Here is a 25,838-nt window from a genome sequence, read left to right on the forward strand (position 1 = left end):
ACTGATTTATGTGTATACTAACCAATCTCTTGAAAATAAAGTTTTATTTCATTTTCACGAATGATTGCAATGAGCTCTCAAGATTTAAATTTTATCTATTAGAAAACGACACTGACAGACAGTTTAAGCAAAAAACAATACCGATTTAGAGGTGAAAATGTATTTTCTGACTTTTTCATATAAAATCACAAAATTGAATATTTTTACTTTTAATGTGACACACAATCAATTTTTCTGAGCACATATGAAAGAAATTCTGTCATTCAAATGAAATAAATCCTAAAACCCCAACTAAATACTATATTTAACCCCTTATGCCACTTTAAACTTACATAACAATATCAGTATTTGCTCCATACATTTACGAAAAGGTACCTTATGGAAATAAATCTAATAATACATCACTACAAAATATCAATCATATTACAGTTTATCTTTTATGAATAGAAAATATTAATTTACATTAAACTGCCCCAAATTTAATTAGTTCTTCGTCATAATAATCTTAAAAAAGACCAATAATTTGTATGTAATGAAAAGGTACCTTGTGATTAAGTTACATGATGAGGCATGATGATGATGGAACAGTTAGGATAAACTAATAATATTTTGGGGTTAAGATGGTATAAATCGTCTATTTCTTATCAATAATATATTTCGGTTGCTATTGAAGATAAGCGGCATTGAGGTTCAATGACCTCAGATATTCCATAAGGTAATGCGTCGGGTATTGGCATTTTTCAGCAAACCAATGGCTGATTTACTGCATGCGACCAAACCAAATGAAGATTATTCTAGTTAAGAAAGACTTGACGAGAGTAACTTTGGTATAATAGCAGGCTACTTGGATTTGTGATGTCGGTCGATGTACGGTTATAATATTTGCGAGGCGCCCCGACCAGAACTGAAATTATCAAATTAGTTTTGCAGAATGCTAATACAGTTCTCTACCAAACTTCTTTTCCCGTATTGACTAGTTTTTTTGGGAATTTTCAATCTTTTTTCCATAAGGTACCTTTTCTACTAAACTCTGAGACGACATTACTAGGCTTATAACTAACTTATAACAAAAATAAAAACAGGTAAACAAACGTTACGCATTAAGGTTTCAGATCACACAATAAAAAAAAATTGAGCATTTTTTCACCTCTTTACAAAACATTTCATATCTCCAAAACTAGAAACCCTCATAAGGTACCTTTTCCCGTGGAACGTCACATATACAAATTAGTTTGTTATAGACCGGGATCTCTGGAAGAGTGTCGTATGCATTAATTGTTAGACCGCAGTTTGACTTCTGATCCTTGTAGTAGTGTAGGAGTCAGCCTGGGAGACAGGCGTCAAGAAACCTGATGTCACCAGGCTGAAAAATGGTGCCGTTCGCCCCATCACCCCCCTGAAAATCCGCTACAAAGTGTTATAACACGTGTAAATACAATATGTAACCACTACTCTCATTAGAATTGGCAACTTATTCGACCTTACCATCTGGCATAGAGATTCTGCTCAATTTTAAAACCTATAGGATCGAGATTCCTGACGGAGGTGGTGAAATTGTGGTGGGTAATTTCTAGGGACGTCGCTCATTCATTAAAATGCACGTAACGCAAGGAATGCCTACATCGAGTAATAATTAGGCTTTTAAATTAGCAATTTGTTTTCTATTTTATATGTGAAATTTAATTTAATAATTAACTTAATTTATAGTTGTTATATACAATTAACTTCGTTGCAGAATGTATGGCTAGACTACGTAAGTAGGTAATTGCATAGAATGTTGTTCGAAAGTGAGTACCTAGGCATCAACAATTCCAACATATTTCGTGCATTTGCTGTTTTGGGTATGTTTCGTTCGATAATTACAAATTGTTGATGTGCGTTATTATTGGAATCCCGTATTTGAGTTTCGAATTTGAGAACAGTAATGGGTAATTCATACTCTTATGCTTTTTTTGTGTTACATGTAAGAATAGCATATATTTTTAAGAAATTAAAGTAAATTATATATCAATATATTTAGCAATTTACCTCTAGTTTTAGGTCAACCTAAATGTATTGTCCCACGAGTATTAAAAACATATTAAAAAAAAATTACAAGTGCGATATGTCCGTGTAGTGTGACTTCCCCGGATTTTGTGATATTATATATATTTTTTAAATGTGAAGTGATTTTGGAATAATTTATATATATAACGACTTTATATAATTTTTAACAACATACATTTTGTGATCAGTTTTCGTGTCACCGCCGCGTGTGGTAATATAAACATGCGATACTCGGTAGAAAATTATCTTTACTACTGGCAGCCTTATTAAAGTTTTTTTAGAACAGCAACACTGTGTTTTTGTCTGGTTTGCAAATGGCTAAAGGGAGAAGTTTTGTCGAAAATTATTTATTTGTGTTCATTTGAAAAAACGGTCAACCATAACGCGTCACCGCCGTGTTTGAGTTTTAAAAGTAAGTAGCAGTTTCACGTTATTGTTTGTAACATAAAATATACCTCATATATTGCAGATTAAGCTAATTATTTAACATTTGCAAAATCAAAGGAAATGTTTATGTAATATCGAACATGTTCCAAATTATCACGACCGTGGCCTCAAAAATCTGTCACCACCACGGACTTTTGAGTCCACGTTCGTGACATATAGACACATGCTTGTGACATTCTTAATTCGTTTGATTAATTTAGAGGCACTTGCACTCTTCAGAAATGGAGTTCTATTAGCTACAGATAATTTGCTATTATTGCCCGACTGCCAAAGCAAAAAAAAATAGTTTTTTGCTTGTTTGTATGTATGATGTGTATCGAATTCTTTGTCACGCTCTACAGCCTTTATAGTTTGACGGACTTCAACGTATGAGCTGTCATTAGGTTTGTCGTAGTCATAGTAGTGACTTAGGCTATGTTAAAATTACTATATAAATCAAAATAGTCGAGTTGGCCGCCAAAATGCCGAAATGTCACGACTGAGGGACTCTTTGTCACAACCCTGTTTATGTACTTATTTTATTTACCTTGCTTGAGGCTTTTAAGCTTCACCATATGCATCAAAAAATTGATTTTTGTATTTACTTTTGATATTTGTAACAATATGTGAAAAATAAAAATATTTATTAAAAAAAAACTTTCTGGACACAATTTAAGAATCACCCTAATGTATAAAACAAATTAGGAAACAGGTTTTCATTTTATAGGGCCTATTTACACATTGATTAGTGTTTAGTGCGAGTCTGAATATCTGTCACTGAAGGGTTCCGTCTATTTGGCATAACTTCCGTGACCCGAAACGCATCTGGCATAACCTATTTGGCAGAAATATTTTTCGACGAATGTTAAATTTGCAGAAAGCTTCAGTTTGTATAATATGCAATAGCCCGAATGTTTCCAAGTCCGAATCTTAAATAGACTACTACTATCATGGCCGAATTTTGATACGAATAATTTTATTTTGCATTTGTTTAAATGTCAGAAATGTGATTTTCATAATCTGTTTAGCATAATAGGATTTAGGCGAATATTTACATCGAAGAAGAATCTAAATGATTCTTTCTATTTGGTATAACTTGTATGACCTAAAACCCATCTGTCATAAGCTACATTTGGCAGAATGTTTTTCGACGAATGCTAAAATTAAAGAAAGCGTCAGATTGTATAAAATCCAAGTCTAATTTATATTTAACAATGCATAAAACATCTAAATATGTAGCTGACTGACTCATTAACGCAGAGCCGTAACTAAAAGCTCTGCCTACGTTTATAATTCGTAAAAAAAACATTATTATTGTATTGTATTGTAACTTTGGGTGGGAACATATTATTGGCATTTTGGATGTATACATATTTTTAGCTCACAAAACAAACAAAAACAAACTGTTGCCAGAAAAGTGGGTTAGGTTAGGTTAAAACTGCGTCCCCCAAGAAAACGAACTGTTGTCTGAAAAGTGGGTTAAGTTAGGTTAGAACTGCGACCCCCAAGAAAACGAAATGTTGCCAGAAAAGTGGGTTAGGTTATGTTAGAACTGCGACCCCACGAAAACAAACTGTTGCCTGAAAAGTGGGTTAGGTTAGGTTAGAACTAGAACCCCACGAAAACGAACTGTTGCCTGAAAAGTGGGTTAGGTTTGGTTAGAACTGCGACCCCACGAAAACAAACTGTTGCCAGAAAAGTGGGTTAGGTTAGATTAGAACTGCGACCCCACGAAAACAAACTGTTGCCTGAAAAGTGGGTTAGGTTAGGTTAGAACTGCGACCCCACGAAAACAAACTGTTGCCTGAAAAGTGGGTTAGGTTAGGTTAGAACTGCGACCCCACGAAAACAAACTGTTGCCAGAAAAGTGGGTTAGGTTAGGTTAAAACTGCGTCCCCCAAGAAATCGGACTGTTGTCTGAAAAGTGGGTTAGGTTAGGTTAAAACTGCGACCCCCAAGAAAACGAACTGTTGCCAGAAAAGTGGGTTAGGTTAGGTTAGAACTGCGACCCCACGAAAACAAACTATTGCCTGAAAAGTGGGTTAGGTTATGTTAGAACTGGAACCCCACGAAAACGAACTGTTGCCTGAAAAGTGGGTTAGGTTAGGTTAGAACTGCGACCCCACGAAAACAAACTGTTGCCAGAAAAGTGGGTTAGGTTAGGTTAGAACTGCGACCCCACGAAAACAAACTGTTGCCTGAAAAGTGGGTTAGGTTAGGTTAGAACTGCGACCCCACGAAAACAAACTGTTGCCAGAAAAGTGGGCTAGGTTAGGTTAGAACTGCGACCCCACGAAAACAAACTGTTGCCAGAAATGAAATTATGAGAAAATAATAGTTGCGAATTGGGAAAAATTTGGCGAATTAATTTCCGCCAAAAAATATTCGGCCAAAAAATAACATATATGATTCTTGCAAGTATGCAAAACATTTCTATGCCATAAGATTTTATGCTTGTAGTACTTTATGCTTAATGGCGAATTATGCAAAAACAATTTATTACAAATAAAATTATGCGAAATGAAACAGATACCAGGTCTCGATTCGGACATTAAATTTATGCCAAAAGATACTTCGATCAATAAAAATTATGCGTAGAGTATGTATGCGCAACAATCCAGTACCAAGTGAGTTTATGCTAACAGTATGTTATGCTTAAAGGTATTATGCACAATAGAATTATTACAAAAAAAAATATGCCAAAGATAGGGGAACCGTCACTGAACGAAACTAAACGCAAATAGCAAATGTGTAAATTAGTAGGTCTTCTTATTTTTAAATTAATTGGTGATATAATTAATCTAGGGGTGGTCTATGTAGTGTTAGAGTTGTGTGGAGTTGTCTTCGTTAACCCCTTACATAATGTCGTAAAAAAAATGATTAAAAATGAAATCAAAAGAGCTGAAAACTTGAACTGCCGTATAGGGCATGCGGTAAATGGTTAATGTATAATATATGTACAAATTCTGAATAAATTATATTATTAATTTCCTATCCGACAAAAAAAGCCTAAAAGAAGGAAAATTTTCACCTAATTTGCGTCAGATTAATGTGTATCTCATCTTTTATTAAATTATCCATCAGAGGGCAGATTGCGCGCTATGAACTGAATTTATTCAAATTCATTCATCAATCCAACAAACCGTTATTTTCAGACCGGATATAAAATTGTTTACTTAAATAATACACGTTTGTTTATTTAGGGATTTTCACAATTTATTTTTAGGGTTCCGTACCCAAAGGGTAAAACGGGACCCTATTACTATGACTTCGCTGTCCGTCCGTCCGTCCGTCCGTCTGTCTGTCACCAGGCTGTATCTCACGAACCGTGATAGCTAGACCGTTGAAATTTTCACAGATGATGTATTTCTGTTGCCGCTATAACAACAAATACTAAAAATAGCATAAAATAAAGATTTAAATGGGGCTCCCATACAACAAACGTGATTTTTGACCAAAGTTAAGCAACGTCGGGCGTGGTCAGTACTTGGATGGGTGACCGTTTTTTTTTGCATTTTTTCCGTTTTTTTTGCATTATGGTACGGAACCCTTCGTGCGCGAGTCCGACTCGCACTTGCCCGGTTTTTATTTTCTGCCTCCTTTGTGCTTGTTTTTCTGACACAGTTGAGTACCTAGGTGAGTATTACACCTACTCGTACATGGTTTTTGAACGTCGTGTCGCACCTACTTTTTGACCATACTTTATTAATAAACAATTTACTAATTGAACGATTATTTGGCAAATATAAAACGTATTCCAAATGTTTATTTATTTATTTATATGAGTGTCCCACGGCTGGGCAATGGCCTTCCTTCCCCTCTTCCACGTATCCCGGTCTTGACCCGTCTCCCAGCAGTTCCTATCAAAGGCGTAAAGGTCATCTCGCCATCGCCATCGTGGTTTGCCGCGACCCCGGGTACGGTCTTATGGGACCCAATTGGTTGTTGTTTTAGCCCACAAGTCATCCGGCATCCAAATGTTATGTCATAATATTTGCATAAAGTCTACAAAGAATAACATTATCATATGAAAATTTACCAAAGGTTGGTTGTCAATTTACATCATCGGCGAAAAGTCGGTGACAAAGTGAAATTTGGACAAACACAGTTTTACGATAAGGAAGAAATAGCACGCCGTGTAAGCCAAGGTTTGACCCAAGAGTATTAATACGAAATATATTAACAGTAAATAATATGTAGTTCAAAGCAGTCCGCAGCAATAAGGTCACAAAGGTTAAGCCCGCAATAATCGATGATAAGCCCCCGCAAAATGTCTCCAATATAACTATTATGATCGCGCAATGAAGCTTGTAGACAACTAACAAGGTTTGGCGAAATATGAAGGAAACCCGGCATTGATCAAAGTGTGGGTAACCAAGCATAATTTCAATGTATCCTATCGTGTGCTTAGAATCTTGGAACTACTTAAAATTGTATATGTATCTACGTACCTGTGACGTTATATTTTGTGATCCATCTCATTTGTAAATGCGAAAGCACCTCTGTCCGTTTGTCTCTTGTTTTGTCACAGCTAAACTGCTAAACTGGCTTTAAAAATTACGCTTTAAACTTAAATGTTGTGTAAACTCAGATAAGTATTTCTCTTAAAATTCGTTACCGATGAAGCATATAAATGTGAGCAGATTCGTCATTAATAGCAAGGTACGCATCTACAGGCATAAAGCGGCAACTTCCCAGCGGCGTCAGGTGTGTTAGCAATCATTCTTCGCAGGGCTATAACGTTGCGTGTACAACTTTACCAATTTCATCTTGCCATTCCTAAACTCGAAAATCGAACACATCGTCAACGTCGTACGGACTATATTCCGTTGACAATGTCTTGTTTAACCCACGACATTGTGGTAGTAGGTAAAGCCTTGGTATCGCTGAGGATAAGCACTCGACCATTCAAGGACACTAAGATACCCTTTGTAGCCTTCCGTGGGAATTATTAGGGATATGATTTATCTGTGACCAATGACGTCTTTTGATGATTGGTGACTTGATTGCGAACCGAGTGCGAGTAGGTTATTATTTTTAATAGATAAAATAAATTACTCTTAAAAGAGTCACAAGGTTAAGTTAAAAACATAATAAAATATGTGATGACTCAACATTTAAAGTGGAAATATGTAAATACAAACACGAAAATAATTAAACACTCAAGCTAGTTAACAATAGTGTAATAGTCTACGCGTACGAATATGTATGTGATATAGGAACGCATCTTTAATATTTATCAGATGACTTGATTTTAAAGCGCATTTTTGCATTCACTTAAATTAATAGTTATTTGTTTTACAAGGGGGCAGGTTATTGTTTACCCGCTCGTGCTAATGTTGATACCCGAGCAAGCGAAAGATTCCAAAATTAGACCACGAGCCAAATTGAATTTTAAAATGGAATCTTGAGTGTTGCGAAGGTTTCAAAGCACGAGGGTTAAACAAAATTAGAGTGAAACACAAAAAATTTCACCATTACAACCCGAAGAAAATATTAACTAAGATATCAAACAAAATCACATCCAAATGAATTTTATTAAATATTTATCATTCAAAATCATCATTTAAGCCTTTTATTCATTTAAAAGACACTTTTACCAGCAAACGTAAGAAAACAAGTCAAAATTTGCATGTGATTACCTACTTTGCCTCACATGTAAATAAAATACAACTTTGCTATCAGTTTTTGAACAATCAAGAGAGCATTTACCAATTGGTGTGGTGAAAAAAATAAGTACCGTCTATAAACCATCTATAAAGAATCCATTTTGGATAATAATTCACGTGCCATTTGTTACCCCACTGAATTAATATAACTCAGCCGTGGATAATTCAAGCAACAATGGTCTCTTGGCAACGTATAGTAAAAGCGAGGCATCTATTTACGATTCCATTTTCCTTTGAACGAAATGATGTGATGGTGTAACCCCGTTCAGTTGCTTTTGCAGCTTTGAGATTTAAGAAATTTAATTTGAGGCATTTGTGTCATTAGCTTAAGAGGAAAGAGGGCGATCGGTTCTCCATAGAAACGTGGTCCCCATTTTCCTCTCTGGATATTGACATTATGGAAAATATTGTTATAAAATAAGATAAGAAATAAGATTGAACTTAGATGTAGGATATTAAATAACCTACATTATGTAGTGAAAACACATATTTAAATATAATCTCTCTACACTGTATAAAATGTGTCATGTAATTTATATTATCAATAAATATTATAATCTTATGATATGATATGATATGATAGAATGTGAATATTCAAAATGACATGGGACTTCGATACCGTTAAACTGTGTACTCTCACTAGGTATGGATAAGCAGGAAGTAATTTTATTGAAAGATCCACAGGGATAATTGGTATTCCGTCACAAGTTCGAATCTCGCTGGGAGCTGTAATTTTTTTTTTGCTTTTAATTTTAGCGTATAATTTCGGTGGCAGACTCATCTTCGGTGGGTAACGTTTTTGTATTTATTTCACTGCCGCGTTCGGTATCTCAATCTTGAATAAAGCGAGGCTGCATGAAAAAGTGTAGGTATACATGTTAAGGGACATGACGACTCCACTGCATTAAGAATTTAGAAGCATATAAGATCTCCAAGTCAGCAAACAACGTGAAAATAATATTCTACATTCCCTCGTTTGATATAAACGTAATGCAACCGCGCTTTCTAATATGGGCTAGGTACTTAGGTACTCGAGTTGCTCGTAATAACGTGAGGAGGACTATACAACTGAAAATGGGCGTGTTAATTAGGGAAAACAATAAATGCTTATACGAGCTCTCATGTGGAACAAGTAATTAAGAATGGTGATTGAATTTTTCAAGGCATATTGCTTATGTACCTACTTAAATTTGTATATGGTATTAGATATTAGGTATTAATCTAAAAATTAAATTACAATACTATTAAATTATTGCGCATAACAAAAATTGGTAAATTGCCAATTACTGTAGTTTTATTGTCTGCACGGAAATACAACTTAACTTTTCGATTTAAGGAAAATGTAGCATACCGAACTGTTAGAAATAAATTGAATTCCCTCTCACTCTTCGTAAACCATATAGAATGATTTTGTTGTAAATATTATGCAGCTTTATTAAAGCTAACGCCTTAACCACACATCAGAAGCAGTACGCGCCACACTCGAGGGCTCATAAAACGGACCCATTTGCAGTAAGAACTTGTCCTGCACTTTGTTATTTAGCAGCCTGCAGCGGTCTAAGTGCAGCAAATGGATGTTAATGGTGGCAACGGCGGTCCGCCCGGATGAATAAAATGTATTAGATTCAGTTAACGCTGGAAAGTGAAACAGTTCAAGACTTTAGTAAGACTTAGTTAAATGTTTAAGTAATAGCAGAGTCTATAGTAAAGAGGCCCACTGATTAACAGTCCGCCGGATTGTATCTGCCTGTCAGTTGTTTGGAACTGTCAACTTTTTGTTCTAACTGACAGGCCGATTCCGTCCGGCGGACTGTTAATCAGTAGGCCCCTTAAGTAAAGAAGACTGTCAGCCCCCATACACAGCCGCGAGAATCGTCAACAGTCAACATTAAATAATATTATTACATTTTTAGTAATTTGCGTCAAAACTTTCAGCCTACAGTACGGCTACCACCAGTTTTGACATTGACATAACGCTCACGTTTACGTAACTTACTTTCTATGCATCTCGCTCGTACTCGCATATGCGAGCAATAGTGGAAGCGAGATGTACAGAAAGTAAATTACGTAGACGTGAGCGTTATGACAATGTTAAAACTGATGGTAGAGGCTCTGCTATTTAAAATTTCATTAACGTAAAGTTAGACTTGATTGACCGCAAAAGTCATATTCACAAAAGTAGATTTAAAGCAAAAATAAAGTATTTTTGAGCTCTTTGAAAAGGTTTAAAAATCTCACAACTAAGTATATGGCGACATTAAACAAGTGTATGCCTAAAATGCTTTTAAAATATCCTTTAATTGTACTTTTGTGCACATTACATCGGCCAAAAAAGTCGGATTTTACGTTTAGAAGTCATAAAAGCATTAGGCGATGGATTTTATTCATAGATTATAAAGCTAAGATGTAATAATAGGAAACAGACACGCGATAAACGCGGTGTTGAATGAAGGTTGCGTCTTGAATATGGACTAGTACCTATCTGATAATAATAAATTTTTGTTTAGATGTCTGATATGATCTCATAGGCAAATTGTATTTATTTATGTTAGTAGCAGGGCAATTAGCTGTAAGATTATATTTAAAACCACACGCAAGAATTTTTTGTTTAACTATTATTTTATATGACATACATACATACATATGTAGTCACGCCTATTTCCCGGAGGGGTACCTACCTAGGCAGAGACCACGGATTTCCACTTACTTTATATTATATAATGGAGAAATTTTAATTAATTCGGCTTCTTTTTACGTGTTTCGGTCTCGATTGCCTGTCGTGATACAATTAGTGGACACAACATAATATATTAGTCAACAGGTCTGAATTGTGGCTGGCGCTTACGCTAATTAACGCCGCTCCAATATTATTGCGGCGCTATGCGACGTAAGCGCTTTTTCCGTGGAACGTCACATATCTTTACTATTTCATAATATGAAATTCATATCTAGTGAATCTCTAATTCTTTCCCGAATCGCGGTGCCAGTCGCCATAAGGTACCTTTTGCCGTGGAATGTCACATATCTTTACTATTTCATATCTAGTGAATCTCTAATTCATTTCCCGAATCGCGCCGTATATATGTATGAAAACACCTGTTTCATGTTATCGCATAAATTTGAATCACATAAAACTTGCAGACCTGTCACTGTAATTCGCGTTCAAATCTAATTACATTAATAAATAGTGATCAGACACTTGCCTTTTCGTCAAATACTATGCATAGCAACGTATGTGTGACGTCCCACGGGTAAATGTACCTTATGGCGATTGGCGCTTACGCTATTATTAACGCCGCTCCAATATTATTGCGGCGCTTTGCGACGTAAGCGCCAGCCGCCATAAGGTACCTTTTGCCGTGGAACGTCACATATGTATTCTGTAGTTTAGTTCTCTAGAGGGAAGAATAGTATGTATCTGTCGGCCATAGCCAAAGTTACAAAACAAGTTATAAGTAGAACCAGAATTGCGGGCGGCTATCCGGGTGGTCTGTTGTACAAGAACATTTATAATGGTACAGAAACGTGACATCCTGCAAATGTTAAAAACATCCCTCTTACAAAAGAAAGCTGTTCATAAGTTGTTGGCATAATATTTGCCCAATGTTTTCTTACTGCCAAGATGACAACTTGATAACAAGCAAAGCTGTAGATAAAATGGAAGTTCACTTAATAAGTTGCACATAATACAATAATGCTCTATAAAGACAAAGTTTAATTTTTAATGGCATCAATTTGGACCTTGACATTTTATTTACGTACCTTTTCAAAGCTAAGTAATGTAGCGCATACAATTTACATAAATTGCTGATAACTTGATAAGTAAGTAGGTACCTATACCTACTAGCAAAGACATATGTAACTTCGTATAAGATGAATAAAGTCTAAGAAAAAAACGTTCCTCGGAAATCAAGAAAAGTCATTCTCGGATAGATGGCGCACACACCTTTGGCCTATAGTCGGCTAGATGGCGTGACGACACCGTTTCATATTTAACAATTTTAACACATAGATATCAGTGAATGAACATGGGTCAAAATGATATAAAAATAATAAAATCATTTATCCATATATATATATATATACATTTTTTTGATTAGTTTATACGTTTTCATTTTGAGTTTTAGTCGTGTGTCGATAGCCCCGTCCCCGATGACCCCTCTATACTATCTATTCTCTTTGCTACTAGTAGTATGCTAAGTAATGCATATAAATATTAAAGTTGATAATTAGATATTTAAAATATATAGGTTAAAAATAGCAAAACGGCACAAATCGGACTCTGGACTACTTTTAATTGCAACCGGTAAAAAAAATAATTAAAAGAAGAAATATTTACATAGGATAGGTTTGTCCATAAACTGAAAAATTACTTGATTGATAAGGCCTTTTATAGTATTAATGAATTTTATGGGTATTAATTAATTTTATATATTTTATCATTATTATTATCGTGTAATTAATTGCTTTTTATTTTTTTATTCTTTAATTAATTGACGTGTGTATATAAACAGTTTTAGGTTTAATTAGTTTTAGGTGTGTGTGTGATTTTATTTTTAAGTTTTTGACATGTACGTTTTTACCGTATTAAACGCTCTGAATCTGAGGAGGAAGGAAGGAAGGAAGATGTTAGTAGGTACTATCAATTTACCGAGATTCCACGTAGGTAGGTACCTATTTATATCGAACATAATATTTTACAAAGCCCCATCCGAATATGCGTCGCCGTCAACTTATAACAAAGTTTGTAAGACAGTTTGACAACTTTTGTAACCTCGTTTAAAGTTAGCAGTTTGTGTTTGTGTGCTCCGGAGGTCATTAGATGTTTATTCACAAAGCGTTGCTTGGGGGCAAGCCGCCCAGTGCAGCGAGAGATGCATTGATGCGCGTGCTTTAATGCTGTGCCGCAACCTGCACTACAATCCTTATCTTCTATCAAATGATGTTATAACCGCAACCTTTTTATTTAGTACTTGCCATTATATTTATTAAAATTTAATACTTTATTAACATCAACAAAATTAAAAACTAAAATTGTATTAGATGCGTGCCGAAATTGTTTCCCACGCCGGCTACAATGTTTTTTGACTGCAATTAGTAGGTATAATGTCGTGAGATTTTCTCTCTCTCCTTCCTTACGTGTTGGCAAACTTAAAAGAATATGAATATAGGACTGTACATTTTGTAAAGTTTTGAAACTATGAGTACAAAAAACCAAGAAAATTTATAAGTATCTATTAAGTTTTTTTTTTGCTCAAGTTTCTACTCAAATTGGGCTCCTTATTGTAAAATTGTGATGCATGTGGTCAAGTGATTAGAATATCATTTTAATTTATTTTGTAAAGACGTGTATTTTTCCGTAATCTTACCGTTTACGATTTCACAATTTCATGCAGATTTTTCTACAAATAATAAAAACTTGAAATGCATTCAACAAATCTTATAATTTCAAACATTGCAGTTCGAAAAACATGCTTATGCCATTTTACGATCCATTTTCAGAACTCCCAAGTTGTTGAAAGTTGAAGCCATATATTACGCCTCAGTGCATATAGCTGAAACTTTTCTCTCTAGAGTGCACAAATTAAGTAGGAAACGTTATTCAAACACTAGCCAAGAGAATGCGATTTCCCGAGACTTGTCCGATAAAGAAGTGATTAATGTTACGAAAGAATAATGACTTGTCACGGATAATGAGTTTCGTACAATTAATTCACTAAAAATATTCAGGCTGGCGTCGGGTTGCTTTGAAACTCTAATCGTGCTAAATTTGGTTACAAGGTGGTAATATGATATATAGAAACACAAATATAAACTTTCAGGTTTTAACATCCTTTTTCTTTACACAATTTTGGGATCAAATCATAAATTATTTTTATCAAATATTTTGATTTGTGTTTTTAAGTAGCCACACTACTATACAGGGTGATTCAGGAGACGTGAGCGGGACTAATACTGCGCATTTCGTTAATTATAAGCAACACTTTCGTATCAGTATTAGCGAGGTTAACGTTAATTATCTAGTCGTGTTGAAAAAAAAAAGTTATTAATTTATTTACGACATGCGTGGTCACCCTACAATTTAGGATACTAAACTACCGATATTCTGTGTCAAATTGAATGTCATCACTGTCATCGCGGTCTGGTTACTTTTGAAAACTCGTATCTCACTCAAGTTTGACAGTTTATTTTCTTCGTAATCAAAAAGTTAAAGAGGTTTTATGCTTATTAATTAGGTCTTGTAGGGTGACCATGATTGTAGAGGATTAAATATGCCCTCACCAAAAAGTTAAAAAATAGGAAAAAGTGTGGTTGTTTCACTTAAATACGACGGTGATCGATCAATTATCAGTTACTGAGTGTGCAGGATTAGTCCTGCTCACGTCTCATGAATCACCCTGTATATAAATTCGGTGTCGAGACACTGGGGCCGTGGGGTCCAAGCGCTCATGTTCTTTTTAAAGAACTGTCGAAAAAGCTGGCCGATAATACCAGATAAGTGACCAGAGAGCTGGCAGCTTTCTCTCGCAACGCATTAGTATTGCCATTCAGCGAGGGAATGCTGCCAGCATCTTTGGCACAATGCCGCGGGGGCCTTTTTTAGACTTATTTTAATTTAGGTTAGTTTAGTTTTTAATTTTGGGTAGTTTTTAATTTTAGTTTTTAATCTTTTTGATGTTACTCATTATACTGTATTATTTTTGCTGAATAAAGGTTTAATCCATCAATGATATACTGAAATGGAAGAAAAAACAATACGACATCTCTTTCAGATTATAATCCTTATTTAGAGTGCAATATAAAAATCACAACTAATTCATATGAATCGGCTCAGTAATTTTGAGGCTACGATTCACTGACCTACACAGATAATCAGGTGTATACATTAATTATATCGCGCCCGTCCTTACCGCACACTATCAGGCCACATACTATATAAGTATAAGAATAATATCAAAAGGCCTTCCCTAACTTCCCTTTGGCTTTGTCGTTATAGAGTAACAAAAAAAAGTATCATGCGTGATTACTTAATGACACTATGTAGACATCGACCATAATAAATAAAACTGTCAAAGTATAATTCAAATAGTATTCCAATTTAGGTAGGTAATGTAGCGTGCGTAATATTTAGTTTCTCTTTTCAATTTATATCAATTCGAGCATCACAATGACCCGGAGGCGTAACCAAGCAAAATACAGAAAACAATAAAACAAAACTTTTGCACGATCCGGGCATAGTTTATGCGAAGGAAGATGTATAGTGCTTCGCCTGAATTTGTATCCTAATATTTAGATCAGGCAAGATACCATTTATTTTTATTAGGGGCCCCATATCAGCATACGAATGTCTAACAAAAAGCACGAAGCGTGGCCTCAGGGGCGGGTAAGTAAACAATAAATTTACTTTTATTGAAAACAAAAGGAGATTCTCTCCGAATTAGACACAAATGCTTAGTATGTCTTTTTCATCGTGCAAACGTTTAAGAAATAAATAGGTAATACTGTAGCATTTTTTCCCCCTAATCAGATGGCCCAACCCAACAATCGTAGGAAAAAGCGCGAATTTCTGGGCAATACTTTACGTAAAATAAAAAATGCTTACTTTTTTTCAATACCGGCTTGTATAATGGGAAAAAACAAGCGTCATTTTTTATTTAACTACAGTGTTTATTTTTATAGCCTATTACAGGATAAAAGCAGTTAAAAATGCATCGTATACGATCGTTTCATGCCTCAACAGCGAGCCTCACACATCACAAGCAACGTGTGGCACGGCACGGGGGTTATTTACAAAACGTGACGGAGGTCAAAGCATTAACGTTCTCATTAACGAGTATAACCCCCCCAAATGTGCTCGTAATCGCAGCCAAAACGACCAGCAAGCCAGAATCCACGTTTGTTATTATGTGTAACGTCGTGTAACTGCGTTACCATAAAAGATGAACATTAATTGGTCTGCCAGCTTCAATCTCATTACGCTTAGAAAAAGCGATATTATTTTTAAACGCACACATAAAATTTTCATACACTAAGGCACGTGTTTACACTATAATGGATCACTTTCAAAAATCATAATTTCTGGGGATGATTACCTATACATATAAATTTAATCTTTTAGTTAGGTATACTTTTTATATAATAGATTTTATTCGTATCTGATTGCAAGAACACAGAGCCCTATTTTACTTTAGACTAATCATAGGTACCCGGAAATTGGCATGACACAGATATCTAGTATCCATATACATTATTCCGTTGTAAAATTCCTGCTTACAATCCGATATTTTTTTATAATTATCTATGTTTTATATCTTATCTCTTGCGATACCTTTAAATATGAGTAAGGCAAAAAATTTTCCACAAGCAAAACGTCGTAAGTATACCAGAGTATGGGAATGATTACAATCTTTTTGAAAAGGGGGTGATTGTATGAATAGTATGACTAATATTAAAATTATAAATAATCATGACCTAAATGTGATAACATTTTACAGATAATAGATTAATACTTATTTAAAACCTGTACACTATTAGCAATCACCATTTACAGTTGATTTTCACGTGGAAAATATAAAATCATAATTATATTAACCGTGCAATATGTTCCCGCTTTTTAACGTTTTAGCTTTGGCAATTGCCTGTGAGTAATATAAGTTCAAATGAGTGTAACAATAATTTATTTGAAGGTTTATAATTTATAATTAAGTTAATCGTATTGTAACTTTTGTTTATAGGCAGTGCAGTGTCCGTTGATGTGAACGATGCAACGAATAGAATTGCTAACGGGGCAGTTGCAGACAATCTCCAATTTCCATACGCGGTAATAAACATTCCACTTAGATCTCATAAACTTTTTACCATTAAATTACCCCACGTTTGTTGTTTAAAATCAATTAAGTTCTGTACAAAAATGTTTTTTTTCTTAATACGCATGTAGTAGCAGTAGCTATATATTTTTACCTTATTGTGGTAGTCTATATTTAATCACACAACTACATTTCTAGTTCAGCCCTTTTGCATAAATACGAGTAGATGAATAATTAAAAGCAAATCTGTTAATTCAGGTCTCCATACAACACTTTGCCAACAATGCACTAGTGGCGACCAGAGGGCACAGGTGCGGAGGAGCACTCATCACCTTTCAACACGTATTAACCGCGGCTTCGTGTATGTATGAGTGGAACGCTGATGGGTACGTTGAATCACCAATAAGGCTATACGCATTTTCAAAATAACGATTTATTATACAGCGCTAGTAGATTAGATTGTAAACCAAGGGATGAAAGCCAGGATGAGTATATTGGCCATCCTCATTGTTCAGTAAAGTCTCAAGAAATAAGTATCTCACCAAAATGGTCAGACCGCAGACGCTTTTGTAACAAGTAACATATCGAGAGAGAAAGAAGGTACTGAATATGCTCGGAAATGACACGATAGACAATATCACACATATATTTATATTTATTTACTGATCAATAATTATTTACAGAACGCGAACCCCAATCGTCATAGGTAACTACCGGGTGTTTGCCGGTGCGCATTTACTATCTAACGATACTTCGACTGAAAGAGTCAGGAACATCGCTCAGTACGTCGTGCATCCGAATTACCTCGGCATTCCATCTTATGTTAATGATCTGGCTGTTGTCTATGTAAGTATACATTTACATTAACATAATTATACAGACTTCTACTATTATCAACAACCCATCCTTATAATAAGATTTATCTAGCGGGTTCGGGCTCTTGGATTAAGCACCTATAAGAGGACAGTGGGTCACGAAATTATTTAACGTCTTGATACACAAAATGAATATTTAAAAATATTTATTTATCAATAGGAAAAAAATACCAAAAATTAATCGTGGAAATGATGCCCATTGAGTTGAGGTTGAAAATGACAAATTGATTTCGGAATTGATATAGGTAATATAATTAAATATAGTTATTTCTTACAAAAAATAATAAATAACGATACGTTTTTACAAAGACAAGTCAAGATCCCGTACCGTAAAACCCCCAACTATAGTCCAATACTGCAACCATGGTCCATACATAGCTCACCTTAGAACTACTTACAAGTCACCGTAAAAGACATACATGAACGAAAAAATACAGTTACATTTGGACCGTAACTATAGTTGGGATCTTTGGACTATACATAGTTGGGAGGTTTTACGGTAATATTTATCTAATGCTAAAAAAAATGGAAACGATAGCCTTGTGCCTACATTTGTCCTATTAAGTATGTGGTATATTTCAACTTCTAAATATAAATATGAGGCTAGGTAAATTATAACAGATATCACCAAATTCCTAGAAACAAACGGGTACATGACTAATCCATTTGCACTGTTTGCTTTGAATTTAGATAACGACATGGATGATTGATTAGATACGAAACTATTAAGTACTTACTGCAAAGCAAACTGTGAATACCTATATGAGTTAATAATAGTTTTGATATTAACATATGTAGATGTACATACCTGTATGTTGACTTGTATTGGAAAGGGGGATCCCTTTCCCATCAATGTATTGTTAGCGCATAATAAATCTAACATTATTGTTTTCAGCTAAATACACCTTTCGCAAATACAACTGTGGTCCCTCTGTCCTTGCCTGCGAATAATTACAACCCTGCTGACTTTACTGATTGCGTCGTTGCGGGCTGGGGTGCTCCTACCACTGTATCTTTAGTCACGGTAAGTGAAATTTACTTTTCTCAGAAATTTCCGGCAAGGTTGACTTTGCTGATTAAAACTTGGATGGATATTTGACAGATGATAGCAATCAAGGTATCCGACTGTACTTATACGAAGCTGCCTTAAATAACAATACTTAATGATAAGAAGGGGCTAACACAAAATTATAGATTTTATATTAAATTATTACGTACGTATTTACAAATGCAAAGCAAATGCCATGAAAAAAAAACCCACGGAAACTAGATATAGCCGAAGGATTTGACTAGCAAAGTTTTAACTAAAATTTTCTTTCAGAGTTATTGAAGTGAAACCTTAAAACTACTTCCCACGCGATCGCCAAATCTTCCATCGCCAGTTTCGCACGACGCGCCATATGTTTTGTTCCTTTAATAACATTTATGACCTCTTTTAAGATATTTTAAGACGTTTATTTTTAATTTGTAATTTAACATTTTATTTTTGCAGGCTAACATTGAGCAGAAATACGCCAATACTTACACCTACAATCAGCAAGATTGCACTTCAGTCTACAATGCCCTGTACGGCTTACCGAACATTTTACCTTCTATGATTTGCGCAGTGTCTTATGACATAATTTCTTCAAGTTGCAATGTAAGTAATACGCGTACAGATATTTATAATTATGTACCTATTTCATTCCATTCTAAATGGTTTTAAATATGTCATGTCTAATTGACAACATTACATAATTTTGTCTTAGTCAAAATACCAGTAGCATGGTAATCGTTTTACAAACATTAATATTGTGGCAAAATTAGACATCCTTTTTGCTTAATATAATACGAAGTTAAATATTATTCTATATTCTAGGGTGACGAAGGAAACGCCCTGGTCTGTGGCAATACGTTGACGGGTATCCTGGCGCTGCACAGCAACTGCGCGGCCACCTCTTATCCTGAGATCTACACTAGGGTATCCAACTACACGGAATGGATAAGACCTCTAGTTTCTTCGGCGAGCACTTTTACATCTGGTGCTTCTGTTCTTTTATTCCTCACTTTGGTTCAAATGGCTTTTGCTAATCTTCTGAGCTAAAATTATAGGTATATTATAGGTATTAGAAAAAGCGTAGATTTGCCAAGTCCATTTAAAAACAATAAAGTGATAAAAAATTAAGGCGCTCACACCATATCGGCAAATAGGTCTGGTAGTATTTATAATGAAATTGTATGTTGTGACGTTATCAGTTAGGATTAGACTTTATAGTCAAGTGTTATCTACTAATTACTTTGATAAAATCAATAACCACGATATCTTTATGGAAACAAACAAAACATTGAATAAATCGCTGTATACATATATGTACCTAATACGCATTTAATACAATTAAAAATATAGCTGTACATAAAATAAAATTTTTTTGACGACAAACAGTGGTTTTTATTATATTTAAGTGTCAGTAGGTAATAATAAATTTTCCTTAGTAAATAATGATAATGAGTACCTAACCAACTGTACATTTTATTACGAAAGCCTATCCAGCACGTCACTACTACATACTGCTTCCAGTACTACTACTACATACTGAAGTGCTCGATAGGCTTTCGCCCTTCGGTTTTACTTAAGTTTTTTACATATAAGCTGACAACTATAATATTATTTTCATTTAGAACTTTCTTTATTTTCTTGGTGTCAAAATTGTAGCCTGTGTTATCCGGACCGTAATATCGGAGCTGTTGACACCTGATTTATAATTAAAAATTAAATTCTCAAATGTTTCAAAATATGTATGTTCGTTTGCATATTTTTTCTGTGCTTTAAGAGGTATGTTTGAGAACTTATTAAGTATTTAGAGAGTTCAATTTGATGGTATTCCACTTTTCATATTTTATTTACCTCCAGTAGTCGGGCAACGTAAGGCGGTCTTCAAGCGGTATCGGTATAAGTAGCCCGCGTACACGGACTCAATGAGATCCTATCTAAACCGGTTCCGCTTCGTTCTAACAAACTTTACCAATTAAACAGCTCACGCTTAGAATTTTAACAACGCTCTGAAAAGACTTTTAAATACGGAAACCTCACAAAACATTACAGCATTGCGCAATTTATCCTGAGCCATTAAAAGAGCAAAAATAGACTTTCATGAAAATTTATGCGTAATACGAGGTCATGTCCGCCTTACAAAATGACTAAAAGGTTAAAGGTGTTATAAATTTTGAGCACGTTCATTAGAGCCCGCATGGATCCCTCGCCCTAGCTTTTAGCCGACGACACACGTCGGAATTTCGTAATAAGATTTCCTTAATTTAAGACTTCCTCCCATATACTCATTAAAGAAGTGTTGGCCCCCTGCACGGATCAACACGGCGGGGCGTGAAATTACCTACTATTACGATCGCCAAATTAGATGTGGTTTCGCCTTGTATTCTCACCCTGGGCTAATATTCGTCAGTTGGACCCGCACAGAACATTAGGTGCGTAACATTGGGAGCCCTTTGTTTTCCCATTTCATCACGGGTCACGGGTATTACGTCTCTAAGGAATAATATGAATCCCGTGAGTCCAGAAGAGAACAGATTGAAGTTGGGAACTACGACTGGAATGTTTTCTTTTTTTACTTTAGAATTTTGAATTAGAGATGGATGCAGTATTGCAGGTTTTTCACGATGTATTTTTTTTCGTAACGTGATTCATCGTACTCGTATATTCGAACCCTCATAATTTCGGGTTGGATAACGCTAGAGAGCAGATTTTTTTAGACTTACTTATTTATTTAAAATTTATTGCACAAAATACAAAAAAAAACTGACTTCTTGGTGTTTTACTAGGTTACTTTAGATTTTACAGATAGCTCAATTTTCACTGTTCGAGGTCCTTTGAATTACGATCATAGAAAATAGATTACTTCCTGGCGTCTTAGAAGGCTAAAAGTTACAAGGCTTTGCATTTTGCAAACACATTTGCTACCAAAAAAGTGTAGCTTTCACCCTGTAATTCTTTAAAATGGGGGTCTAATGGGGGTAAAAATACCTATAAACAATGGTTCCTTATCCTAGAATCGTGATATTATGATATAGGAGGCGAACAAACAGACGTATCACCTGATAGTAAGTTATAAATAGCAGTTCTTAGTATTCTTATAAAAAAAACAAAAATCAGATAAATACATATTTTGGAACAATCTGACGCAGATCAATCAAGCCCCAAACTAAGCAAAGCTTATTCTATGGGTAGGCGACGACTTATTTGGCCTAGGTAATCTAAAGGCTCTTGACCGCATGTTTCAATGCATCAGTCAATTAATTAACCAAAGTTAAACCCCAAAGGGTCATCACATTATAATACAATGTAGGCTTAAATTTGTATGTACTATCTACCTATCAGTTTTAGTCTGGTTGTGTAAAGAAATCTTTCAGTGCAGATTTGGACAAAACGCTAAGGAAACTTGGTTTATGGGGTAGAAACACAAAATTAACGAGCCCATTAACTTCGGATCATTGCATCCGGTCAGACGTAGTTTTATTTGAATTCAGGAGGCATTTAATACGGAACCCCTTTTTACCGCAGCATGAGCCTGTCGTCATTAAATTGCCATCAACAAATCGCTGGGGTGTGGTGTGGTAAAGTAACGCAATGTCTGTTTTTTCTAAAGTGGGAATGTTTTTAAATAAACGGATGCAAATTTTTTAATGTTCTGAGATAATTAACAACTTGCTAAAATTTTCATTAAGTCATGGACAGCGGCTATGGATGCTTGTAGCTGAATTTTGAGGGTACCTAAACATTGGATTCAATATTGATCATGGTCTAATAAAACATGGTCTTCCATTCCCAGAGTGACACGCGATTACGTCACAATAACATTGCCACTTTATTTCAACATAACATGTTACATGGGTACATTATACCTATGGTTAATAAGTTAAAATATTTCTTTATAATTTTATAATTTTCATTTATATGTATTTTGGCTTAAATTTTACAATAACACGTCATTTTTAATTACTCGTTAGCAATATCTTCCGATCCACGAAAGAAATTTCAGACTTTCGGGTAATTCTGTTTATACTACTGGCAACACAGGATAGCGCTGTGGACATTTGACAATTCGGATCTAGATAACTTCATGCCCTGACCGTCATCCTTGTCGAACGCGTGTTAATTGTTATTTCCTTCTCGCTCAGTGTCAGCAGTCGCAGTGTTTTCCAAACTTTTCACGTCGTAAGCTTGGTAATTAATGTGTAACTGTGAATTAGTTTTTTAAACGTTTGTCTTGTATAGATAAATAAAGTTTAATTTAATACATTAGATTTGTTTTATTTTACTATGTTTCTACATAAATAACTTAAAATTAATGCCGTTAAAATAATTTTCACCGTCGGTTAAAATTCTCCCACATTTCAAAGTTTGAGAACCTGTAAACAGCATGATGACGTAGGCGCGTGTCAGTTAGGTCATACGCGAATCTCGGAATGGAGTACCAGGCGGAGTATATTATTATACCATGATATTGATCTTGTTTGGCGTACAAAACCTAAACTCTACAGATAGTCTTGAATTTATAGTTGGTCAAGCAGATCTTGTCAGTAGAAAAAGGCGGCAATATTGAAAAATGTAGGCGCGAAGGGATATCGTCTCATAGAAAATTTTAATTTCGCGCCTCTTTCTACTGACAAGATTTGCTGTTGAGTGTGCTCAGAGCATAAAAAGGTCAACCACGGCGTTGCATGAACAAGAGATTTCCTTTGGCAGGATTGGTCCTTAGGACCCAAGGATGTATTTAAGAAGGGGAGCCACCCAGATTTTTGATGCAGGTGGGGGGTGGGGGGGTTATAAGCGTCGGCTAAATTGGTTTAGCGGTTTAAGCGTGAAGAGGAATTTAAAAAAAAGTATTTTTTTCATATTTTATTTGTTTTTACTTCGGAATGGTGTAATTATGATATCAGAAATGAATTCGGCATCCCCGATTTATACGAAAACGATACCAAACTTGGCCTAGTAGGTTAAATGATATAGATATCAAGATCAAGTTGAGAGCCCCCCCCCCCCCCCACCCCTAAAAATTTACATCAAAAATCTCGGTGGCTCCACTTCTTAAATCCATCCTTGGGTCCTAAGGACCAATCCTGCCAAAGGAAATCTCTTGTTTATGCACCTTTGTCTCAGGCGATGCTGCTTGGCACGATTGATTATTACTTAGGCCTAACAAAGTTGATTTAGCCCGATTTTTTATGTAGTACCTATAATATCTTTTCTAAGTATATGAGGGTGGTTTTACACATCGTAATTTTCATGGTCTAATAAAACATGGTCTTCTATTCCCAGAGTGACACAGGCCTACGTCACAATAACATGGCCGCCATATATAGCGCTATCGCATATTATCATATAGCGCTGTCGCATGATGACGTAGGCTTGTGTCAGTTAGGTGACCTAGAAAAGACCGGGAATAGAGTACCAGGCAGAGTATATTATTATACCATGGTAATTTTGACATATGTGAACATATTTTTCTTCAGTCTGTGTCTCACGGAGGTTTTGTTATTATAATGTTATGATGTTCGCCGAGTCTCGCCACTGATATTTTTAATTTTTTTATCCGATTGATGTTTTTATATCATAGAATTGACCATTTATTTTCGTCTCATTCGCTGTAAAAGCAGCTTATAACTACACTTGAAAGCACTGTTTTTACATTGGCTTTAGAAACAAGGTCATAATAAATATAAAGTCTGAGCTAACGTCAAAGTGCCTTCAGGATATCTGAGATCGTACCATGTTTGATGGGATTGCAATTTCGACCGCGTCAGACACGGCGACCGCTTTGCTCAATGGGAACTCATCTCGTCATTGATTACCATGATTGATAGATGCATGTTGTTCCGATTATTAGATAGGTAGGTAGACTAAAAGATAACACGTACGGTATCACAATATCTGTATCCCGTTATGTATCGTAACGTATTAAGAACTACGTCGCGTACGTACGCATGGTTAGGTATATTAAAATTTGCAGAGACTTTGTGGTCCCCAGTTTGCTCCATCTCACATCACTTGTTTTTTTTAATAGATAGGGTAAAGCAATTTTTCTTGTAATAGAGTCAAGAACTCATAAAGAAATTTAATAAAATCAAGCGTCGTATTCGGCTAAACCCTTTATGGTAAACAAGTAATACAGAGGGTTGTACAAAATGATTAAATGGTGTTTTTTTTTTAACCGACTGTAAATGTTACTGGATTTCAATTAAAAACGGTACCTACCGTTATCATATTAATGGTCTAACAATTCTGTGGTACATTTCTTTGCCTTTTGTTTGGTTACATATTGTATATTCCATTGCACATCATCAAACAACGCAAAATACAATTGTGAATATGTAAAGGGTCATAAACCAAGCTCCTCAATACCCTCAAGTAAAAGAAACATAACGTTAACAAATATCTCATGGTACAAAATGAAAACAGACGTAACGAAACAAACGTTATATTTATAACAGGCTTACGCATGTTCATACGCAGTAGAGACAGACATTTTATTTCAAAGGCTGAATCAAGAGCGAACACAAATATGCCGCGAAAGACGAAGGAACTGCTGACAGATATATTTACTGCTAAACGCTGCGCCCCGTTTTTGGGAAAAACCGGCTAAACAAAGCAAGCGTGGATACGCTATATCCTCCAAGAAATATCTGCAAATCTCTGAAGCACCCGCCTCATCCGCTTGGGAAATAAAGATTACTATACAAATAACTCCTCAGAGCTCTCCACGATGTTTTTAAGATGTATGAAAACCTGCACCATTACTCTTTATACTTCGCCTTACTCTAGGTACCTACTTATTTTCGCTTTAGACAGATTTATGTTGTTAGTTGGCTATTATATTTGGGGCATAAATAGTGGAAATGTAATTGGGTTGTTTGCGAGTCTGAAACGTTTATTAGCAAAACTACAGTGTTGTTGTTAGTAGCCGACTAATCCAATAATACCGTAGGGTAATACAGGTGGCTACTATAAAGGATTTACATAT

The 25,838-nt window shown here is 35.2% G+C and overlaps 2 protein-coding genes across 2 annotated transcripts in view; one reads left to right on the forward strand and one right to left on the reverse strand.

Moving 5' to 3' along the window:
- The window catches only part of LOC134792172 (cytochrome b5-related protein-like), a 526,347-nt gene that overhangs the window by 490,813 nt on the left and 9,696 nt on the right, over positions 1 to 25,838 (reverse strand). The gene's annotated exons all lie outside the window — the stretch shown is intronic.
- On the forward strand, positions 16,685 to 19,938 carry LOC134792501 (trypsin alpha-3-like). The gene is made up of 7 exons (XM_063763775.1): positions 16,685 to 16,782; positions 16,877 to 16,962; positions 17,207 to 17,334; positions 17,632 to 17,794; positions 18,719 to 18,847; positions 19,316 to 19,462; positions 19,682 to 19,938. Exons 1-7 carry the CDS (start codon positions 16,743 to 16,745, stop codon positions 19,904 to 19,906), a joined length of 918 nt encoding a protein of 305 aa, XP_063619845.1. The 5' UTR covers positions 16,685 to 16,742; the 3' UTR covers positions 19,907 to 19,938.

This window comes from Cydia splendana, chromosome 7 (genome assembly GCF_910591565.1).
Source record: "Cydia splendana chromosome 7, ilCydSple1.2, whole genome shotgun sequence".
Classification (NCBI taxonomy): domain Eukaryota; kingdom Metazoa; phylum Arthropoda; class Insecta; order Lepidoptera; family Tortricidae; genus Cydia; species Cydia splendana.

Excerpts from the sequence above, each read along its gene's own strand:
- LOC134792501 (XM_063763775.1), top strand. The coding sequence starts at position 16,743 with ATGTTCCCGCTTTTTAACGTTTTAGCTTTGGCAATTGCCT. Across the intron at positions 17,335-17,631 it reads TATGAGTGGAACGCTGATGG|AACGCGAACCCCAATCGTCA; the intron begins GTACGTTGAATC and ends AATTATTTACAG. Across the intron at positions 19,463-19,681 it reads TAATTTCTTCAAGTTGCAAT|GGTGACGAAGGAAACGCCCT; the intron begins GTAAGTAATACG and ends TCTATATTCTAG.